Genomic DNA, 22422 nt, shown 5'->3' on the forward strand with positions numbered 1-22422 from the left:
CCTGCCCTCGACGCAAACCCCCCCTCCCCCCAACGACCGCCCCCCCCAAGAACCTCCGACCGCCCCCCCAGCCGACCCGCGACCCCCCCTGGCCGACCCCCACGACACCCCCAACCCCCTTCCCCGTACCTTTCTGTAGTTGGCCGGACAGACGGGAACCAAACCCGCCTGTCCGGCAGGCAGCCAACGACGGAATGAGGCCGGATTGGCCCATCCGTCCCAAAGCTCCGCCTATTGGTGGGGCCTGAGGCGCCGGGGCCAATCAGAATAGGCCCGGGAGCCTTAGGTCCCTCCTGGGGGCAGGGCCTGAGGCACATGGTCGGGTTGGGCCCATGTGCCTCAGGCCCCGCCCCCAGGAGGGACCTAAGGCTCCCGGGCCTATTCTGATTGGCCCAGGCGCCTTAGGCCCCACCAGTAGGCGGAGCTTTGGGACGGATGGGCCAATCCGGCCTCATTCCGTCGTTGGCTGCCTGCCGGACAGGCGGGTTTGGCTCCCGTCTGTCCGGCCAACTACAGAAAGGTACGGGGAAGGGGGTTGGGGGTGTCGTGGGGGTCGGCCAGGGGGGTCGCGGGTCGGCTGGGGGGCGGTCGGAGGTTCTTGGGGGGGGCGGTCGTTGGGGGGAGGGGGGGTTTGCGTCGAGGGCAGGAGGGCCTGGGATCCCTCCTGCCCGTAATGTAGTGCAGGGTGGGGTTAGGGGGTCGCCGTGGCCAGGAGGACTTGGGCTCCCTCCTGGCCCGATCGTGTCGGGGAGTCGGGGGGGCAAGAGGGCTTGGGCTCCCTCTTGCCCCGATCGTGTCGGGGAGTCGGGGGGGCAAGAGGGCTTGAGCTCCCTCTTGCCCCGATCGTGTCGGGGAGTCGGGGGGGCAAGAGGGCTTGGGCTCCCTCTTGCCCCGATCGTGTCGGGGGGGCAAGAGGGCTTGAGCTCCCTCTTGCCCCGATCGTGTCGGGGAGTCGGGGGGGCAAGGGGGCTTGGGCTCCCTCTTGCCCCGATCGTGTCGGGGAGTCGGGGGGGCAAGAGGGCTTGGGCTCCCTCTTGCCCCGATCGTGTCGGGGAGTCGGGGGGGCAAGAGGGCTTGGGCTCCCTCTTGCCCCGATCGTGTCGGGGAGTCGGGGGGGGCAAGAGGGAGCCAGGCGGAGAGAGGGCAGTTAAGGATGCAGCTCGGGCGACTTCGTTGTGTGAAACGAAGTTCGTTGTACGAATCAAGACATAAAGTTCGTTGTGCGCAGCGTTCGCTGTGCGAGGCGTCCGTTATGCGAGGCACCACTGTATTTGTCTATTTTTGTATAGTTGTTACTGAACATTGCATGTTCTAAAGTCATCTGCATTGACCTCTGAAAAAAAAAAATGAATACAAATGATAATTAACTTCTCTGCGTACAATGTGCTTTGTGTTTGTTAAAATTTTTTGTTGGTAGATCATTTTGACTTGGACATTTTAAAAAGTAGCTTGCAAGCCAAAAAAGTGTGGGCATCCCTACTGTACTTCCTTGAAGAAAGATTTGGCCTCTGAAAGCTAACTGAAAAATGGATTAGTCCAATAAAATGGTATTTTCTTATTTCTCATTATTTGTTTTATTTCTATTTGTTAATTTGTAAAGTGGTGATTGTTATGTAGCAGTTTTTTTCAAATTTACATCTACTGTCTTTATATTTTGCACACTGTCACTGTTAGAGGACGTGTCACTATTTCTGTGGTGTTGCATTGTATGCAGAGTCTGGTTTCTTAATTCAGTTTAACTTTTGTCTACATAGTTCTATTTTTAGTTTGTGATTATTCCATATTGGGTAAGGGTGTATCTGTGTTCTGTGTGTATGAAAAGGACATGGCTTTCTGTTAGCATCGACTGTACAGGATCAATTGACTGTGCAGGATCTGGCTTGTTTAGTTTTATATTTCATGTGATTGAGGCCAGCAGCGTGTTAGATTTCAAGAGAAAATGGGATATTCATGTGGGATCTCTGGGAGAGTAGGAGTCAGGGGGTGGGTCATTGGTATGGGCAGACTCGATGGGCTGTAGCCCTTTTCTGCCGTCAATTTCTATGTTTCTATGTTTCTATGTGTTGGTGTTCTAGTCCTCACTGCAGTGTTTAAGATGCTGCCTTTTCCTATGTGCACCCTTGTTGTGTGACTCATGGATTATTACTAAAAATATCTTTTTTATATGGAGGAGGGGGTTGTTAAAAAAAATGATCAGCACTGGCTGTCATATATACTAGGTACGCCACTGGATTTAATGACCCTTATTGTTGATGTAGGTGTTGTCCCCCACCCCACACCCACACACACTATAAAGAATTAAATTAAAGTTGTATTAACATCAAGCAGCTTTCAAATGACATTATAAGCAAATAAAAAATATATATATTTTTAATACATTGCTAATGATTACCTGCAACTTTACCTAAACTGTTTTGCCCTAGCTCTCACTTTGCACTACAGCAAAATAAAAAAGTAGCAGATAAAGATCAATCACACAGATCTCCTTCAAGGTTCAGTAACACCTCTCCATAAATTATGTGGAAGAGGTCTGTAAGTGGGGATAGCATCTATTTCATATCCTCAGTGAGACCTCAGGAAGGAACCTAGTGATCAAAACATTATTAGATGTGCTGCAGAGCCATTTCTTGTATGACTGGATGAGCTATATTTATCCTTTTTTTTAGTTGTTTAAATTCATGCAGAAATAAATGGCTAGATTGAACCTAATGACTTCATTAACGTTATTTCCCTTTTTTAAACCTCTATACCATTTGAAAGAGGGCAAATATCTAATTATTCCCTTCTAGAATTGGATACTTCTTAAATTTAGTAAAAATATTCTGGCACAAGTGTCAAACCTTAAAAAAGGAACTCATATTGAACATTGGAAAATAATAATAAACAACTAATAAAAATAGTATACATTTAGGGCTCCTTTTACTAAGCTGCGATAGCGGTTTTAGCGTGCGCTTAGCACGTGCAGAATTGCTACGCACAATAGAAGCTAAAACCAGCATTGAGCTGGCGTTAGTTTTCCAGCATAGCGCGGGGGTTTGCACGCGCTAAAAACGCTAGCTTTCCTTAGTAAAAGAGGGGGTTACTTTCCCCCACCACCAAATTTCCCCATCCCGCCCCACCTGGCTACTTTTTCATGCCACCCGGCTGGAAAAAATTTCTGGGGAGAACACTGCAGAGGGATTGGTCTGTTCCATCCAGGAGAAAGGCGACCATTGCTAGACAATGAGAAGATTGTCTAGAACAAATTGGTAATTTGGCTTGAAGGATATGTCAAATAATTTCTGAGGGCCAATATTCTCGGTCCATTGACAGAAAAGCCGAGAATTAGAATCTTCGGCTGAGGTCTATAGTATAGTGGAACTTAAGCGACTCAGCAACAAGGAGAAGTTGAGATGTAGTGCGCCCGAGCCCAGATATTATCTGTGTGTGAAAAACAAAAATGAAAGAGACCTGTATGGAAAACCCAGTAAGAACAGGTCTGTAATGCGCATACTAACTCCAGAATGCATAAAGCGTCCAATTGTAGACTATATAGAAGAAACAGTCAGTCCAGAGACTATAACTGAGAAACTAGAGCAAAAATAAAACACATCTTAAAAAGGATATAATGGCTTCTTCTTCCCCTACAGCCACTCCCAAACCTTCGGGCTTTTTAGAATCAAAAGGAGATGGAGCAAAACGTTTTGTAAAAAAACATCCTAAAAAGGATATAATGGCTTCTTGTTCCCCTACAGCCACTCCTAAACATTTGGGCCTTTTAGAATCAAAAGGAGATGGAGCAAAAAGTTTTGTAAAAAAAACATCCTAAAAAGGATATAATGGCTTCTTCTTCCCCTACAGCCACTCCCAAACCTTTGGGCCTTTTAGAATCAAAAGGAGATGGAGCAAAAAGTTTTGTAAAAAAACATCCTAAAAAGGATATAATGGCTTCTTCTTCCCCTACAGCCACTCCCAAACCTTTGGGCCTTTTAGAATCAAAAGGAGATGGAGCAAAAAGTTTTGTAAAAAAAACATCCTAAAAAGGATATAATGGCTTCTTCTTCCCTACAGCCACTCCCAAACCTTTGGGCCTTTTAGAATCAAAAGGAGATGGAGCAAAAAGTTTTGTAAAAAAACATCCTAAAAAGGATATAATGGCTTCTTCTTCCCCTACAGCCACTCCCAAACCTTTGGGCCTTTTAGAATCAAAAGGAGATGGAGCAAAAAGTTTTGTAAAAAAAACATCCTAAAAAGGATATAATGGTTTCTTCTTCCCCTACAGCCACTCCCAAACCTTCGGGCCTTTTAGAATCAAAAGGAGATGGAGCAAAATGTTTTGTAGGGAATGTTCCTTAAGAACAGATGTAGGGAAAAACACTTGAAGTAAATGAATGACTTCTAGAAGGTGCTGTATAAACATTGATGATACAGTGGAAGGCATGTTGCAAGAGAAAATTAGTTTATCTTGCTTCGAAAGGAAAACAGTGCAAAGATCTGATATGGCAGGAATCTACCTTACAAGCTCTACAACTCTGTTAGATCACGTCAATGTCCTTATAGCAATGTATCCAAGCAATAGGAAAAAAACACCTTATAAGTTCTACATTTCTAGTAGTGGACTTTCAAAAGGAGGACATTTCAGACTATCCCTCACCCCGTCTGAAATGTCCTCCTTTCTTTACCCATAGTAGCTCTCTTCAATTCCCATAGTTTGAAATTCCTCCTTCACCCACACAGTCCAGCAACTGCCCAGTCCCCCACCTCTTCCTCTGCTTCCCTCACCACCCCTGGTCCAGCAAATCTTTCTTTCCAAGTGCCTCTTGTTTAGTCTCCCTCAGCACCCCAGGATCAGCAAACCTGTTCTTCACTTGCAGCAGTGTAATGACTCATTGCTTGAATCGAGCCAGCTCCTTCTCTCTGCAGTGTCCTACCCATGTATAAACAGGAAATTACATCAGAGGGGCAGAGGGAAGGAGCTGGCTCGACTCGGGCAGTGTTACTACTGCTGTTGCCAGTGAAAAACAAGATTGCTGGTCTGGGGGTGCTGAAGGAGACCAAGAAAGAGGTGCTGGACTCGAGGTAGGAGGATGGGAAAATGTTCTGGATCCGTAGCAGAAGGGGGAGGGGAGAGGAAAGAATGTTGGCTTAATATATAGAGTCAGCAATATCACTGGTCCAGGCATTTGGTGCCCTTTTTCACCGTCATCCTGGACCAGAGCCCTACCTGGTCCATAGGTTAAGCCAACTTTGCTTGAGAATAACCAAGAGTCTAAGACTGCAGCAAAGGTAAACTGAGCATGAGGAAGAAAAAAAAGAAACCAGATCCTCTGGATCCTATGCTTTCAAAAACTTTTAAAAAGCCACTGCACGTGGAATCCAGAGGATCCAACTTTTACCTATTTCCCATAGACCTGACTTAAGTTGGAATAAGGGGCAACCATATCCAATCCCAGCCTGCACCTATGCAGGGTATCCTGAGAACTACACCACAGTCAAGCCCTTTTGGCCTGTTAAAGACAGTGGAATAACTGCACCAAGTACTGCTGTTAAAAGTTCAGATATTTGGCTGGCTATGTGGAATGCAAACATAAGCCACAAGACTTTGGTGAGGCTAGTATGGGTGAATATGATGGTGTTCAGACTCCTAACTTCAATGGCTGCTAGTGGGCTAGGTTTTCATATCCCTAATAAATATGAATGAGAGGTTTGCATGCTATTGCTTACCTCCTCTACTTACTGCTTGCAAATTTCTCTCATTAGGAATATCCAGACCACCTGTGCCTTGGTGGCTCTTGAGAAGAGGGAGTACATATCACTGTTTAGCCTTCCCCCCGGCGTCCCGGCCTTACCTGGTGGTCTAGCGGGCTTTCGGGGCAGGAGCGATCTTCCTACACTCCTGCCCCGTGTAGATCGCCAATAGGAAATGGCTGTGGGGAGTTCCCGTCGTAGTCTCGAGAGACTACGGGAACTCTTTATATTTTAATAAAATTAAAGATTTAAATCTAAAATCATAACTGTTTGAGGCCTATATGGACAGGGCTGAGGCCAGGGACATTGACAGAGTTAGCAGGGGCAGGGACAGGGACTAAGTTTAGCCCTAATTAGATAATGACACAGGAAAAAATTGAGAAAAAAATATCCAGACACTTTAACCATCATTCTGACTTTGAGATAAGTAATTTACAAATTTGTAGAATCCTGAAGCTGGTAACCTCCTCCACAAGAAAACACGGAAAACATTCTTCTATTTCTTCTTTTTCATCTCCTGTCTCCTTCTCTTGCACACAGAGCAGCCCTACATCAACCCCACTAATAACCTTGAGGAACAGATTCCAGATACTACAGGAAGGACCCGCGAGCGAGGTACAGGAGGTCAACCTTCAGACAGTCCCAGTTCCAGAGACAACTGATCAGCTCCCCTCAAAGAAGCGCAGAGTAATAGTCATTGGGGACTCCCTGCTGAGGGGCACCGAGGGACCAATCTGCAGACCGGATATGCAGTCGAGAGAGGTTTGCTGCCTGCCAGGGGCCAAGATCCACGACGTAACCGCCTGCCTGGACCGACTCATCAAGCCCGAGGACTACTTCCCCATGCTCCTTATTCACGTTGGAACGAACGACACTGCCAGGAACACCCCAGAGAACATACCTAAGGACTTTGGAGCCCTGGGCGAAAAGCTGAGGCAGATGGGAACGCAGGTGGTCTTCTCCTCGATCCTCCCTGTAAGAGACAAGGGAAGAGCCAGGGAGGAGCGTATCCAGAGAACAAACAAGTGGCTACTTGAATGGTGCAGGGACATGAACTTCGGCTTCCTGGACCATGGAGAGGCACTAAAGGGATTGTAGGGACCAGATGGACTCCACCTGACCAGGAGAGGCAAGAACGTCTTTGGACATCGACTAGCCCACCTACTCCGAAGGGCTTTAAACTAGGTAAGTTGGGGGAGGGTACCCACTCATGTACTAGCGCAGTAAGTAATTTTCCAGGAGAGGTGAATCGACACTCCATTTCTGAGACCGAGGTAAGTTCACACAGTAAAAACAATCATATAAAAGCCACTCAAACTCAGGTGGGAAATTCTACACAGGGTCTTAGCAAACATAAAGTATGGAGGGCTATGTATGTTAATGCACACAGCTTAGGCAATAAAATTCTAGAATTAGAGACAGAGATAACGAACGCCGACCTCGATGTGATAGCGATATCTGAGACTTGGTTCACAGACTCACATGGGTGGGACATGGCTATACCAGGATACAACTTACTTCGTCGGGACAGAGAGGGAAGAATAGGGGGTGGGGTAGCACTATACACTAGAGATAACATCAAAGTCACCAGAATCACAGATGTCAACTACACCGGGGAATCACTCTGGGTGAACCTGGCCAGAGGAAACGAAAAATGCTTGTATCTGGGTGTGGTATACAGGCCCCCAAAACAGCAGGAAGACAGGGATATGGAACTAATCAAAGACATTGAGAACATCACTTTGCGCGGGGACACGGTACTGCTAGGGGACTTCAATATGCCCGATGCTGATTGGAAAACACTTTCCGCTACTACCAGCGGCAGCATAAGGCTTTTAACCTCCATAAAAGGGGCACGACTCAAACAAATGGTGCTGGAGCCCACTAGAGATCAGGCAACACTGGACCTGATACTCACCAACGGAGAAAGCGTTTCAGAAGTTTCGGTAGGCGATACGCTGGCCTCCAGCAACCACAACATGGTATGGTTCAACATCAAGATAGGCTTCACTACATCAAACACAGCAACAAAGGTCCTCGACTTTCGGGGGACTGACTTTAAACGCATGGGAGACTTCGTCCATCAGGCGCTACAAAACCAAGCTGAAACCAATAATGTAGAGGCTATGTGGTCAATCCTGAAATGCACCTTACATGAGGCAACAAACCGCTATGCAAAAACAGTAAGCAAACGACGGAGGAAGAACAAGCCCCAGTGGTTCTCTGCAGAGATCTCGGATCTTGTTAAGGAAAAGAAAAAAGCTTTTATTTCCTACAAGCATACAGGAAACAGGGTGGCAAAAGAAGACTATCTGACCAGGTCTAAGGCAGTCAAAGCGGCAGTCAGAGAGGCCAAGATTCAAACAGAAGAACATCTAGCGAAAAACATTAAAAAAGGGGATAAATCCTTCTTCAGATACATTAGCGACAGGAAACGAAACACAGATGGGATAGTACGCCTCAGGAAAACAGACGGGACATATGCAGAAACGGATTCTGATAAAGCCAAACTACTAAATGAATACTTTTGCTCAGTCTTTACCTGTGAGGCACCGGGGACCGGTCCACAACTGCAGGCAAGGCAAACCTCGGAAGACCCGTTTCAAAATTTCAAGTTTACACCCAGCAGCGTCCATGGCGAATTATCAAAACTCAAGGTGAACAAAGCCATGGGACCGGACAATCTACACCCCAGGATTCTTAGGGAGTTGTGTGATGTCCTGGCGGAACCGCTATCCGTGCTATTCAGTCTTTCCCTAAGTACCGGAAAAGTCCCCATGGACTGGAAAACAGCTAACGTCATTCCATTGCACAAAAAAGGTTGCAGAACGGAGGTTGCGAATTACAGACCGGTGAGTCTCACCTCAATAGTGAGCAAACTCATGGAAAGACTTATTAAACACGAATTAGATACGATCCTGACCGAGGAGAATCTACAGGATCCCCACCAGCATGGATTCACAAAGGGAAGGTCCTGTCAATCCAATCTGATCAGCTTCTTTGACTGGGTTACAAGGAAACTGGATATGGGGAAGTCTCTGGACGTCGTGTACTTGGACTTCAGCAAAGCTTTTGATAGCGTCCCGCACCGCAGATTGTTGAGCAAGATGACTTCAATGGGATTGGGAGTGACATTGATGACATGGGTCAATGACTGGTTAAGCGGTAGAATCCAGAGGGTAGTGGTTAACGGTACCCCCTCCAATACATCAGAGGTGACCAGTGGAGTGCCACAGGGATCGGTCTTGGGACCGATCCTTTTCAACATATACATAAGAGACCTGACTCAAGGGCTTCAAGGTAAAATAACACTATTCGCCGACGATGCCAAACTATGCAACATAGTAGATAACAGCACCCTGCCCGACAGTATGGAACAGGACCTGCTCTTATTGGAACATTGGTCCTCGACTTGGCAGCTAGGCTTCAATGCCAAAAAATGTAAGGTCATGCACCTTGGCAGCTGAAACCCGTGCAGAACTTACACTCTAAATGGTGAGACCTTAGCTAGGACTAGGGCAGAGCGTGATTTGGGAGTAATCATTAGTGAAGACATGAAAACTGCCAAGCAGGTGGAGAAAGCTGCATCCAAGGCTAGACAAATGGTGGGATGCATCCGTAGAGGTTTCGTCAGCCGGAGGCCCAAAGTCATAATGGCCCTGTACAGATCCATGGTGAGACCTCATCTTGAATATTGTGTTCAATTCTGGAGACCACATTATCAAAAAGATGTGCGGAGAATCGAGTCGGTTCAGCAAATGACCACCAGGATGGTCTCGGGACTCAAGAACCTCCCATATGAGGAAAGACTAAATAAACTGCAGCTATATTCGCTCGAGGAACGTAGAGAGAGGGGAGACATGATTGAGACTTTTAAATATATCACGGGCCGCATCGAGGTGGAAGACGATATCTTCTTTCTTAAAGGACCTTCAACCACAAGAGGTCATCCGCTGAAAATCAAAGGCGGGCAATTTCATGGCGACGCCAGGAAGTATTTCTTCACCGAAAGGGTAGTCGATCATTGGAATGAACTTCCATTGCAGGTGATTAACGTCAGCAGCGTGCTCGATTTTAAAAAGAAATGGGATATGTATGTGGGATCTCTAGCCGGGTGAAGTCTGGGGTGGGTCATTAGCGTGGGCAGACTTGATGGGCTGCAGCCCTTTTCTGCCGTCATATTCTATGTTTCTATGAAGAAATCTAGACAGTAGGCAATCCAAGGTTCCCAAGACTTCCGAACAACTGATAGCCAGCCCCCTCTCCCCCAAACTTTGGACCTTAGGCATGTGACTAGTTTGCTTATTGCCTATGGCTTAATCCGGCTCTGTTCACTACTTGTAATGTCCATCCCAGAATGCTTTGAAAATGTGCTTATGAATCAGCCTGCTTAAATGTTTGGCTCTGCTATAGAGAGCTCTATACTGAAAGCAGGTTCAAGGCACATTTGTACAGCACAATTCTCTGCTTAACTGAAGGAGGTGGAGCTGTTAGTGTGTCCTTCTGTAATTTATCTCACAAGATGCACAGATCCAAGGTGCACAGATTCATACTGTATCACTAATCCAAAGACGGCAATTTTATAACTGTGCATCTGGAAGGTGAAGATTCTATAAAGGGCCAAAAGCAAAACATGCCAGTGGTGGAAAGTTAGATGCTTGGGTGAGTTGTGGTGGGGTGGGGTGGGGGATCTTAGACTTAACTGAGTATGCAGAATTAGATTTCAAAGGTAGTTCATTGTTGGTTTTTTCCAACTGAAATTACTAAGTAGGTTAAAGCCTATGATATCCATTGCTGATTTCAGAATTGAAATTCAAGCGCTGGTTGTATCAAGGCTGGATATTGCAATGTCTGTATCTTGGGATTGCTATTTCATGATACAGGGCATTGCAAATTGTACAGAATGCGACAGCAAGGATGATACCAGGGATAACCAAAAGGGAGCACATCACAACTAGGTTAAAAAGCTTGCATTGGTTTCCTTGAATTCTTGGATAGAATTTAAGATCTTATGCTTAGGTCATCAAATATTATATCATGAAGCACCATGGCACTTAAAGCAGTTGTTAACCGATGCCTAAATGTAGGCAATTGCTTAAGAGAATTACGCCTCAAACTGCACAAAGAACTGAAAACATAAGCCTGTTCAAACTTTTAGAGAGGAAAATTTTAAATTACATATTATGAAGCCATGTTAGGGTTTTTTTAATCGCAGGCTGCAGCAGTTCAAGAACTTCAATGCTCACAGGAGTTCTTTGAGCGTCAGTGTTTTTACTGCCATGGCTGGATATAAAAAAACCTAACACGGCTTCATAAAAGGTGTGGGGGGGAGGGGGGAGATATGGTCTTCCTCGGATTCCTGGGACCTAGAGCTCTACACACAACCATACAGGAGAAAACAGTAGTGCAGAGGGGCTAAAGCAGTTTATTCATAGCTGCCTGTAAGCTTATAGCTTATACCCACTTTGAGCCTTCATCTGCTAATTCCCTGCTGTTTCAAGAAGGAGCCACCAGTTACTGACTGAGTCACAATATTTACTATTTAATTTTTTTGTAAAATAATAAAAATATATCTTTTGTTTGATCTATTTATTCAAGTGATGGTCTCTCCATTATCCAAGTTCAAATTGGGATCTAATCATATTTTTTTAATATAAGTCTGTATTTTAGTGGGATTACAACATTTTCTTAGCACTGTACGGTTTCCCTGTATCTGAAGAACATGCCCCTCAGCAACTTTTGAGACCCTAGGCTTGTTTAAGCTATAGAACAGCTTTGGAGAAATCAACAGAAGGGTTGTATGCAATGACATTCAGTACTGGAAAATAACTGGACCTAAACTTAACTCCAAATTCCTATTGAGAAGCACCCGATGTAGAAACTGGAAAATCTGACCTGCACAAAATTTTCAGATAACACACTTGAGCACAAAATTATAGAATCTGGAATAATCTCTAGCAACCTCCCTTCATTGCAGACTTACCATGGGGCATATAGGGCATGCCTCCTTCGACAGGCATGTGTGGTGGGATGAAACCTGGCTGAGGCCCTGGCTCATATGGGGGTGGTCCAAACTCTGGAGAAGGGACTGGCATACTGTGAGGCTGTGTTGTAGCAGGGGAAGGTATTCCTGGAGAATGAACAAGAAAGATTGCACTTGTTTTTCAAACAAACAAAGATGGAGTTAGGCAACAGTTTCCATTTACTAAGGCTTCCATATGCAAAGGAAGTGCTGCCAAAGGCATGTAAAAAGGGAAAACAAATAATCCAAGTTATAGGCACAAAATGTTAAGTTACACGTTAGAAGACAGAATCCTGGGCTCAACTGACCTTGATCTAGCTCTGCATGACTTATCTTATGTTCTTTTGTACTGGTGTACAAAAAGAATTAAGTGGGGGGCAAAAGATTCTATAAAATGCTCTAAGTTGCCCATACATGCTCATTTATGGACAAGAGAATTGTAGAATTTTTTCCTGCTAAAACCATCACATCCAACTTATCTTTATTCTTCAAGCTACAGCTATACAAAGTATTAAACAAAACAAAATGTCTGCCATACTGATTCATTTTTCAGTTTGAAGATCCAGCCCAAGAGTGATAGAAAACGAACTAGTCATAAATTAATGTCACATACTGAGTATGGGGCAGAAGTGAGCAATGAGCATAAGAACTGTTAATTATGATTGTCCAAACCTATTTCTGGGTATAGTAAAAAAAGAGATCAATCATGATAAATGTTTCTTGCACTTACCTAAGCTGGATGGAGGGCCATGCTTTTCTTCTAACAAAGGAGCAGAAGGTCCACCAGTATAGGGAGGAGGGGCATCAGACATGGCTTACTGTTTCCCCCGAGGCTACAAGAAAAATGTTCTATGCTGTTATTACAGAATATAGAAATGCAGGAGCAATAAAACTATCACCAGAAGAAATATGTCTCCATGTTCAAATACTTTCATTTCTTTAAACTACCAGAATTACTAAACTTTTGATGACATTTGTGTGCCTAGTAATTCCTGCTCTTTCTGGTCATATTAAAAACCTATGTTTCAGCAGTTGCGTCTATTTACCAAAGAGGATGGAGAAATTAGGTTCTTACCTGCTAATAAGCACAAAAGCATTGCCTCTGCCGAGTCAGACCATAGGTCCATCATGCCCAGCAGTCCGCTCACGCGGCGGCCCCTCAGGTCAATGACCTTTAAGTGATCTATTACTGTATAGTAACCCTCTAATTGTATCCATCAATCCCTTTTTCCTTCAGGAACTTGTCCAATCCCATTTTGAAACCCAAAGTTGTACTCTGCTCTACCACCTCCTCTGGAAGCGCATTCCAGGTGTCCACCACCCTCTGAGTAAAGAAGAACTTCCTAGCATTTGTTCTGAACCTATCTCCCTTCAATTTTTTTGAGTGCCCTCTAGTTTTTGTTGCCACCGCCAGTCTGAAGAATCTGTCCCTCTCTACCTTCTCTATATACTCTTCATGATCTTATAAGTTTCTATCATATCCCCTCCAGGGCTGTGGAGTCGGAGTCGGAGGAAATTTCGGGTACCTGGAGTCGGAGTCAGAAGTACAAAAAACTGAGGAATCGGAGTCGGAACATTTATCTACCGACTCCATTTTTGAACTTGGCATACCAATCACGAGCGATTCTTTCAGCTATAGCACCCACTATATACACAGCACAAATGTTGCAAGCAGCTTCTGCGGCCTTAGAACCTTGATTAAAAGCAAAAAGAAGGTGGTGTTGAAAATGCTCATTTCTCTCAACTTGACATTCCATTTTAACAATCTGAAAATTAACCAGTGCTGTGGAGTCTGAGTCTGAGTCGAGGAGTCGGAGTAAATTTCGGGTACTTGGAGTCGGAGTTGGAGTCTGAAGTACAAAAAACTGAGGAGTCGGAGTCGGAACATTTATCTACCAACTCCACAGCCCTGATCCCCTCTAAGTCTCTGCTTTTCCAGGGAAAAGCTTCTCCAGCCTCCAGCCTCTCAGCATATGAAAGGTTTTCCATGCCCTTTATCATTTTTGTTGCTCTTCTCTGGACCCTCTCGAGTATCGCCATATCCTTCTTAAGGTACGGCGACCAATACTGAACGCAGTACTCCAGATGGGGGTCGCACCATCGCCCTATACAGCGGGAGGATAACTTCCTTGGTTCTGGTAGTGATACCTTTTTTGATAATTCCCAACATTCTGTTCGCCTTTTTCGAGGCGGCTGCGCATTGTGCCACCGGTTTCATTGTTATAGCCACCAAAACCCCCAAGTCCTTTTCTAGGTTGCCTTCCCCCAATATCATCCCCCCCCCATCATGTAGTTGTACATCGGGTTTCCTTTCCCTATGTGCATGACTTTGCATTTCTCTACATTGAAGCTCATCTGCCATTTATTTGCCCACTCGCTTAGTTTGTTCAGGTCCCTTTGAAGTTCTTTACATTCATCTACAGATCTAACCCTACCGGAGAGTTTTGTGTCATCCGCAAATTTTATAACTTCACACTTTGTCCCTGTTTCCAAGTCATTAATAAATATATTGAATAGCAGTGGTCCCAGCACTGACCCTTGTGGGACTCCACTCGTGACCCATTTCCAGTCAGAATAGTGTCCCTTTACTCCTACCCTCTGTTTCCTGTCCGCCAGCCAGTTTCTGATACATCTGTGTATGTCCCCTTCCACCCCGTGGTTCCACAACTTCCTTAGCAGACGCTCGTGAAGTACCTTGTCAAAGGCTTTCTGGAAGTCCAGGTATACTATGTCTATGGGGTCACCTTTGTCCAAATGTTCGCTTATCCCCTCGAAGAAGTGCAGTAGGTTCGTTTGGCAAGATCTTCCAGTACAGAAACCATGCTGGCTTGTTCTCATCAGCTTATTTTTCTCTATATGCTCATTGATACTGTCCTTGATCAATGATTCGGCCATCTTCCCTGGAATCGAGGTCAAGCTGACCGGTCTATAATTCCCCGGGTCGCCTCTGGATCCCTTCTTGTAGATAGGTGTAACATTCGCTATCCTCCAGTCTTCCGGGATTACCCGTGTTCTCAAGGATAGGTTGCAAATCTGCTGCAGTAACTCCGCTATTTCATCTCTAAGCTCTTTTAGTATTCTTGGGTGGATTCCGTCTGGGCCAGGAGATTTGTCAGTTTTTAGCCTATCTATCTTTTTGAGTACGTCTTCGAGGCTTACCTCCAAGCACAATAATTTTTCCTCTTGGTCCCCCTTGAATAATTTTTCCGGTTCCGGCACATTGGATGTGTCCTCTTTCGTGAAGACCAACGAGAAGAACGTGTTTAATCTGTCCGCCACCTCCTTTTCCTCCTTTACCACTCCCTTCCTGTCACCCTCATCCAGGGGTCCCACCTCCTCCCTCACCGGTTGTTTCCCTTTCACATATGTAACATCAGAATCTGGACCTACCCAGGCTGATGGAAGTGGAGGAGAGGGGTCGGCTGGTGAGAATAAATCTTTGTATACTCATTTGCAATTTCCTACCATAGTTAAACCCCAAGAAGTTACTTTAGATGCCTTGTGGGACCTGGTGGCTAATATGGTGAAAACAATAAATATTCAGCAAGTGGAGGGGAAAATAAATGATCAAGAAAAGGAAATTGCCCTAATAAAACAAGATATCGGTGACTCTAAGATATCTATAGACAGTATTAAAAATGAATTAAAATTTTCCAAACATCTCCAAGAAACTTTAATTAAGGATAATGTGAATTTAAGAAGGAAGATTGAAACATTTGAAAATTTTTCAAGAGGTAACAATATCAGATTGATTAATTTTCCACGAATTACAAGAATTACTCCTCGTGAGATGTTAAAACGATACCTGGTGGAAATATTGGAAGTTCCTGAGGGTTCATTACCTCCATTTACACAGGTTTACTATTTGCCCAAGAAAAATCAAACTCAACAACAAGAAGATAGCCAAGGACCAATAGATGTATCAGCACTACTGGAATTATCAGATAAAGAAATGGCTACTCCTGCAACATTAGTGGCAACTTTAGCCCTAACGATGGATAAGAATTGGATTTTGAGACTTTTCTTTAAAAATAGAGTGAAAGAATTCATGGGACTTAAAATACAAATGTTCCCAGATTTAGCTAGGGACACACAAAGGCGAAGAAAAAAGTTTCTTATGTTAAAACCGGGAATTATAGCTCTTGGAGCAACTTTTTTCCTTCGATATCCTTGCAAATGTATTATACAATATAATTCACAAAAATATGTTTTCTTTGAGCCCTACCAGCTGACAACTTTCCTATCTCTATCTCGGCTTGAGAAGGAAAAGAAAGGAGGAGTATAGTATAATTTAGATGTCCATATCAGCTAATTTGCATCATTTTTCCTTAGTTAACATTTCCTAGTTTCCGTTTTATAAATTACATTTTGGATCTTTGTGGACTTGAGCTGATTTAAGTTAATTTAATATCTTTGAAGTTATTATATTATTGTTGGACTTTTTTTTTTTAACTTAAAAGCTTTCTGTACAAGTTAAAAAAAAAAAAATTCCGTGCCTCCTTTGCAAGTCTCTCTTCATACTCTCTCTTTGCTATTCTGACCACGCGGTGACATTCTTTTTGATGTTTCCTGTGCTCTTTCCAATTTTCCCCGGTTTTATCTTTTTTCCACATACTGAAGGATTTTTTATTATCTCCTATCACCTTCTTAACTTTATTGGTTAGCCATGCTGGGTCTTTTGCTCGATTCTTTCTGCACCCTTTTCTAAATCTGGGTATATACCGGTTTTGCGCTTCGCTCACTGTGTCCTTAAATAAGGTCCAGGCTTGCCTTTCTGGAGCTGTACTTGAGTTTTGTTTTTACCATTTGTCTCATGGCATCATAGTTCCCTTTCCTGAAGTTGAACATTGTTGCGATGGTTCTCTTCCCCTTTGGCATACTTATTTCCACTTTGAATTGGATCGTGTTGTGATCACTGTTCCCTAATGGTCCCACTACTTCCACTTCTTGGACAGGTCCTCTCAGCCCGTTGAGGATTAAATCCAGAATAGCTGTCCCTCTCGTTGGCTCCTTGACAAGCTGTTCCAAGTAGCAGTCTCATACAGCCTCTAGGAACTCCGATTCCTTTGAACATTTTGAAACTCCATAGTTGAAATCTCCCATAACTATGGTGCTAGCGTTTTTACTTTCTCGCCTCAACTCGGCTCTCAGTTCTTCATCCAGCGCTTCTGTGCAAAACTGAGGAGACCTGCAGAATTAACTCATGAAACTCGTCCTGATGAAAAATGCGCACCACAAACGCATCTTCACCAGCTGGGGGTGCTCGAACCCCTCGCTGGCGGAATCCGACCCCCCCCCCCAAGAGGATCCTTGAATTCTACCCAAGGGTCCAGATCCTCATCAATAACATCTTGCTCCTCTAGGTAAAAATCCTCATCCCAAGAGACCCTCGGGCATTTGGAAGAGAGAAGAGTCGAGGGGGGCAAAACCGCCACTGTGTGGGGCCACACTGGGGAAGACGTCGAGGGTAACACCCCCCCCCCCGAGACCCCCGGAGTGGACATGGAACCTCCTGCCGCCAGTACATAAGATTTACAAAGTGCCAACATAAATTCAGGGGGAAAGACCCCCGATGGCCTCCAAGGGACTCCCTGCCCCAGCAGGGGACCATGCCATACCTTGCCCCTGTAATTCCAGAACAGGAGGAAGGTCACCTGATGTAACAGAGAGGAAGGAGGAGGTTCCCACCGAAAATGGACCCGAAACTGCCAAAATTGGAGTTCCTGTGGCCTACCACATCTGAAAAGCCTGGGATTTTCCTGACGTTAAGGCCAAGGAACCATCCAATGCGAAAAGGGAATCCCCAGCTGGGTTGTGGTAAGGAAATCCTTTATCCCAGACCGTCGGCAGCTAGAGAACCCTCCACGTGGGCGTCGGGGGAAGCCTGGGCTTCCCCACAATCCAAAGCCGACTCGCGAGGCACCATCAACGGGGGCATCTGCTGCCGACGAGGCTGCCCCACTACTCCAGCCTGCATAATGCTTTCACAGGCTGGCTGCGAGTACCTTGCGTATGGAGCACAATGAGCACTTTTTCCCTTTAAAAGTGCTCATTCTGACAGAAAACACCCTACCTGAAAGAAAAAGTGCCGATTAGTTGAGAAAAACACAAATAAACAGGCAGTTTTACAGGGAAATGAGCCCTGTAGATTGGCACATCTCAGAATTTTTTTTTAAAGTCAGAATAGACTCCACGGCTCTCAAAGCTGGAGGGCTGACCCACCAGGGGGCAGGCCGCCTGCTGAGGCACCTCTACAAAAATATGGGGAGATGGAGTAAGGTGGGGGAGAGACCCAGCACAAGACCCGCTGGGTTTAACACCCCCGAGGTCAGATGGACCCATCCAAGCTCTATCCGGCACAAAAGGGGAACCAGGAGTCCAAAAACAAAAGTTCCAACAGTGCTAAGAGGGGAGCCGAAATTAGCCTTATCACCTGCTACCGAAGACCGAGAAAGACTGAATTAGTAGAGGGGAAGCTATACTGATATACAAGTTTGATCTCAGTCTCTATCTGCTGGTAGCAGTGCGGTAAAATACCCATCCGTAAAGGAACTATACCGGTCTACCAGGCGATACAGAAATATCTAATATATCAGAAGCCAACAGGCTATACACAGGAAATGAAGACAGGAAACTGACAGGGTTGACAGTCAGTCTAGAAGAGGTATGCAGACAGATTGATAGGCTTAAAAACAATAAATCCCTGGAACCAGACGGCATCCACCCGAGGCTAACCAAGGAACTGAAAGGAGTTACAGCTGAACTGCTTCAACTAATAGCCAATCTGTCGATCAAATCAGGAAAGATTCCCGAAGACTGGAAAGTGGCAAATGTTACGCCGATCTTCAAGAAAGGCGAGTGCGACTTCAGTACCGGGAAAGATGGTAGAGGCGCTGATAAAGGACTGCAACATCGATCACCTTGAAGGACACAAACTGATGAGGACCAGCCAGCACGGCTTCAGCAAAGGAAGATCTTGCTCAACAACCTTACTGCACTTCTTCGAGGGAGTACATAAGCAGATAGACAAGGATAATCCAGTCGACATCTTATATCTAGATTTTCAGAAGGCATTTGACAAAGTCCCACATGAATGTCTACTTCAAAAAATTACGAGCCATGGAATTGAGGGTAATATACTCACATGGATTAAAAACTGTTTGGTGGATAGGAAACTGAGTGGGGGTAAATGGACAATACACGGACTGGAAAAATATCACGAGTGAAGTGTCGCAGGATTTGGTGCTCGGGCCTGTGCTCTTCAACATATTTATAAACGACCTAGAAATTGGAACGACGAGCGAGGTGATAAAATTTGCGGACGATACAAAGTTATTCAGAGTAGTAAGGACACAGAAGGATTGCGAAGACCTACAACGAGACAAACACACTCAAGGAATTGGCCGCAAAATGGCAAATGGAGGTTCAACGTGGAGAAGTGCAAAGTGATACATGTCGGTAACAAAAATCATATGCACGAATACAGGATGTCCGGTGCTATACTCGGAGAGAGCCCCCAGGAAAGAGACTTGGGAGTACTTGTAGATAAGTCAATGAAACCGTCTGCGTAATGCACGGTGGCGGTGAAAAGGGCGAACAGAATGCTAGGAATGATTAAGAAGGGGATCACAAACAGATCTGAGAAGGTTATCATGCTGCTGCACTGGGCCATGGTAAGGCCCCCACCTGGAATACTGCATCCAATACTGGTCGCCGTACATGAAAAAGGACATAATACTACTCGAAAGGGTCCAGAGAAGAGTGACAAAAATGGTTAAGGGACTGGAGGAGTTGCCGTACAATGAGAGGCTAGAGAAACTGGGCCTTTTCTCCCTTGAAAAGAGTAGACTGAGAGGGGACATGATCGAAACATTCAAGATATTGAAGGGAATAGACTTAGTAGAGAAAGAGAGATTGTTCACCCTCTCCAAGGTGGAGAGAACGAGAGGGCACTCTCTAAAGTTAAAAGGGGATAGATTAAACATCCGTAAAGAAATCAAAACTCTCCTTTTCAAAAAATATATTCAATCTACTTAAACTCCCCTTCCTCATATCCCCTCTATATCCTTCCCAAATATAGTCCACCCCCTGGTAACTGCGTCTCATCGTCCCAAAAAGTAACCCAAATAATCAACCTGACTCCTAACATCTCCATGAAATCCATCTACCAAACATCGTTAGAAAACTAGATAATTCCTCTCATACGCTGAGAGATTGGAGAAACTGGGTCTCTTTTCCCTGGAGAAGAGGAGACTTAGAGGGGATATGATAGAGACTTATAAGATCATGAAGGGCATAGAGAGAGTAGAGAGGGACCGATTCTTCAAACTTTCGAAAAATAAAAGAACAAGAAGACACTCGGAAAAGTTTAAAGGGGACAGATTCAAAACGAATGCTAGGAAGTTCTTCTTTACCCAATGAGTGGTGGACACCTGGAATGCGCTTCCAGAGGGTGTAATAGGGCAGAGTGCAGTACAGGGGTTTAAGAAAGGATTGGACAATTTCCTGCTGGAAAAGGGGATAGAGGGGTATAAATAGAGGATTACTGCACAGGTCCTGGACCTGTTGGGCCGCCGCGTGAGCGGACTGCTGGGCATGATGGACCTGAGGTCTGACCCAGCGGAAGCATTGCTTATGTTCTTATGTTCTCTATGTTACATAACCAGAAATAATTTTCTATGTAATGTAACTTCCTATGTAATGTAATTTTTATGTATTGTAAGGTAGCCAGATATACTTCTATATAACGTAACCAGAAAAAATTTCTTATGTATTGTAATCCTAATTTAATTTATTCACTGAATATTTGGTGGGATGTTAATACCTTGTCTCTATCTTTGTTTTTATTTTTTCTTTCTTTACCATTTTAATAATTGTCTTTCTCAGGTACTTTAGCTAGATTGTGAGCCTTCGGGACAGTTAGAGAACTTCCAAGTACCTATCTTATTTATTTATTTATTTTTATTTTATTTGTATCTTTAATGCATCTTTACTGTAAATCGCTTTGAACCTCATGGTATAGCGGTATACAAGAAATAAAATAAAATTTAATTTAATTTAAATTAAATTAAAATTCCATACAAACGTAAGGAAGTTCTTCTTCAGCCAGAGTGTGGTAGAAATCTCGAACGCTCTTCCAGAGGCTGTTATAGGGGAAAGCACCCTCAAGGGATTCAAGAAAAGGTTAGATAAGTTCCTGCTGAACCAGAATGTACACAGGTAAGGCTAGACTCAAATAGGGCACTGGTCTTTGACCTAAGGGCGGCTTAGTGAAACTAAATAAGCGATTCATCAAACAAAAATAAAACTTGAAACTTGTGTGAGCAGACTGCTGGGCACGATGGACCACTGGTCTGACCCAGCAGCGGCAATTCTTATGTTCTTATAGTCGACTATACTATCTCTACTAGACTGCTGCCATACATTACTTTCAGGAATTTCTGTGAACTAATGAAATCCTCATATTATAAATTAAAATAGTTGATCATGTCACATCGCTGCTCATGGAGCTACACTAGCTACTGATAGAAAAGCGAATGGAATTTAAGCTACGCTGCTCAAAACGCTACCTGGCGACGCCCATAATAGCTCCCCCAGATTTACTGAACTATTAGGTAGAGCTGCTGATCATCGTAACTCTGACTGCTTGATCCTATCATACCAACTCTGAAAGATAAAATAAATGATTTGTTATGAGGCATCTTGTAACTACCAAATTGCAAAAGTGTGGAACTTGCTTCCCATCAAAATTCATACAACCAATGTATATGTACCATTTCACAAAAGTCTAAAATCATGGCTTTTCAAGAAGTCCTTATTAGGGGCTTAAGGATACTCAAATTTTGTAATATATGTTTACTCTATAGAACGACAACTTTAGTGGTTATTTGCTGTTTTAAATGTCTTATCTTACACTGAATGTATAATTTTATCTAGCATGTATAACTATTTATTTTTTAATTTATATACCTATGTAGTATGCATGATTCTATGTATAATTGTATGTAGTGATATGCTGCTTGTAACCCACCTAGAACTCTGATTTGCGAGGATTCAGCGAGATATAAGATTGCATATAACATTTTGGCTGATATGGAAAACTAGTTTTCCTACTTCTGCATTCTCTCTCTATAACACAGTAAATTAATCTCTAATTTTGATTTCAGAACTGTTCTGCAAGAGACGCTATCACGATTGGACTACTGTAATGCTCGGTGTTTCTAAAACGTGGAGTAGGGTGTTACAGTTAGTACAAAATGCACAGCAAGGCTGGTTATGGGTGTTGACAGAACAGCCCATATTACATCTGTTTTGAAGAAATTACATTGGCTACCAATTGCATTTTGAGTCCAACATAAATTGATTTCTGTAATTTGTAATTTATTAAACTGTTTACCAGCAAGCACTATGATACTTTATTAGTGTGGTGATACCTTATCAGCTTAATAGAGCTTTGAAATCTAAAAATCAAAAGTTGCTGGAATTGATAATGTGAGGAAGATATGCTGAAACCAGAGCCGTTGCTTTTTGTATTGCAGGTATTAAGCTATGGAACGCATTGGTGGGACAGTTATGGCCATGTTCTGACCGGTTACGATTTAAAAAATTATTGAAAATGCAATTGTTTGTTACAGCATTTTTGTGATATGTCCAAGGTTTTCAGTGCCACAATG

General features: G+C 44.0%; 1 protein-coding gene across 2 annotated transcripts in view; it reads right to left on the reverse strand.

Annotated features, from left to right (window-relative positions):
• The window catches only part of CDIP1 (cell death inducing p53 target 1), a 90788-nt gene that overhangs the window by 59568 nt on the left and 8798 nt on the right, over window positions 1-22422 (reverse strand). For both annotated transcript variants that reach the window (XM_033914771.1, XM_033914770.1), the window contains exons 2-3: window positions 12480-12582; window positions 11711-11857 (exon numbers count right to left, since the gene is read on the reverse strand). In XM_033914771.1, coding sequence (XP_033770662.1) covers window positions 11711-11857; window positions 12480-12561 — 229 coding nt within the window. In that variant the 5' untranslated portion in view covers window positions 12562-12582. The remainder of the gene's footprint in view (window positions 1-11710; window positions 11858-12479; window positions 12583-22422) is intronic.

This window comes from Geotrypetes seraphini, chromosome 11 (genome assembly GCF_902459505.1).
Source record: "Geotrypetes seraphini chromosome 11, aGeoSer1.1, whole genome shotgun sequence".
Classification (NCBI taxonomy): domain Eukaryota; kingdom Metazoa; phylum Chordata; class Amphibia; order Gymnophiona; family Dermophiidae; genus Geotrypetes; species Geotrypetes seraphini.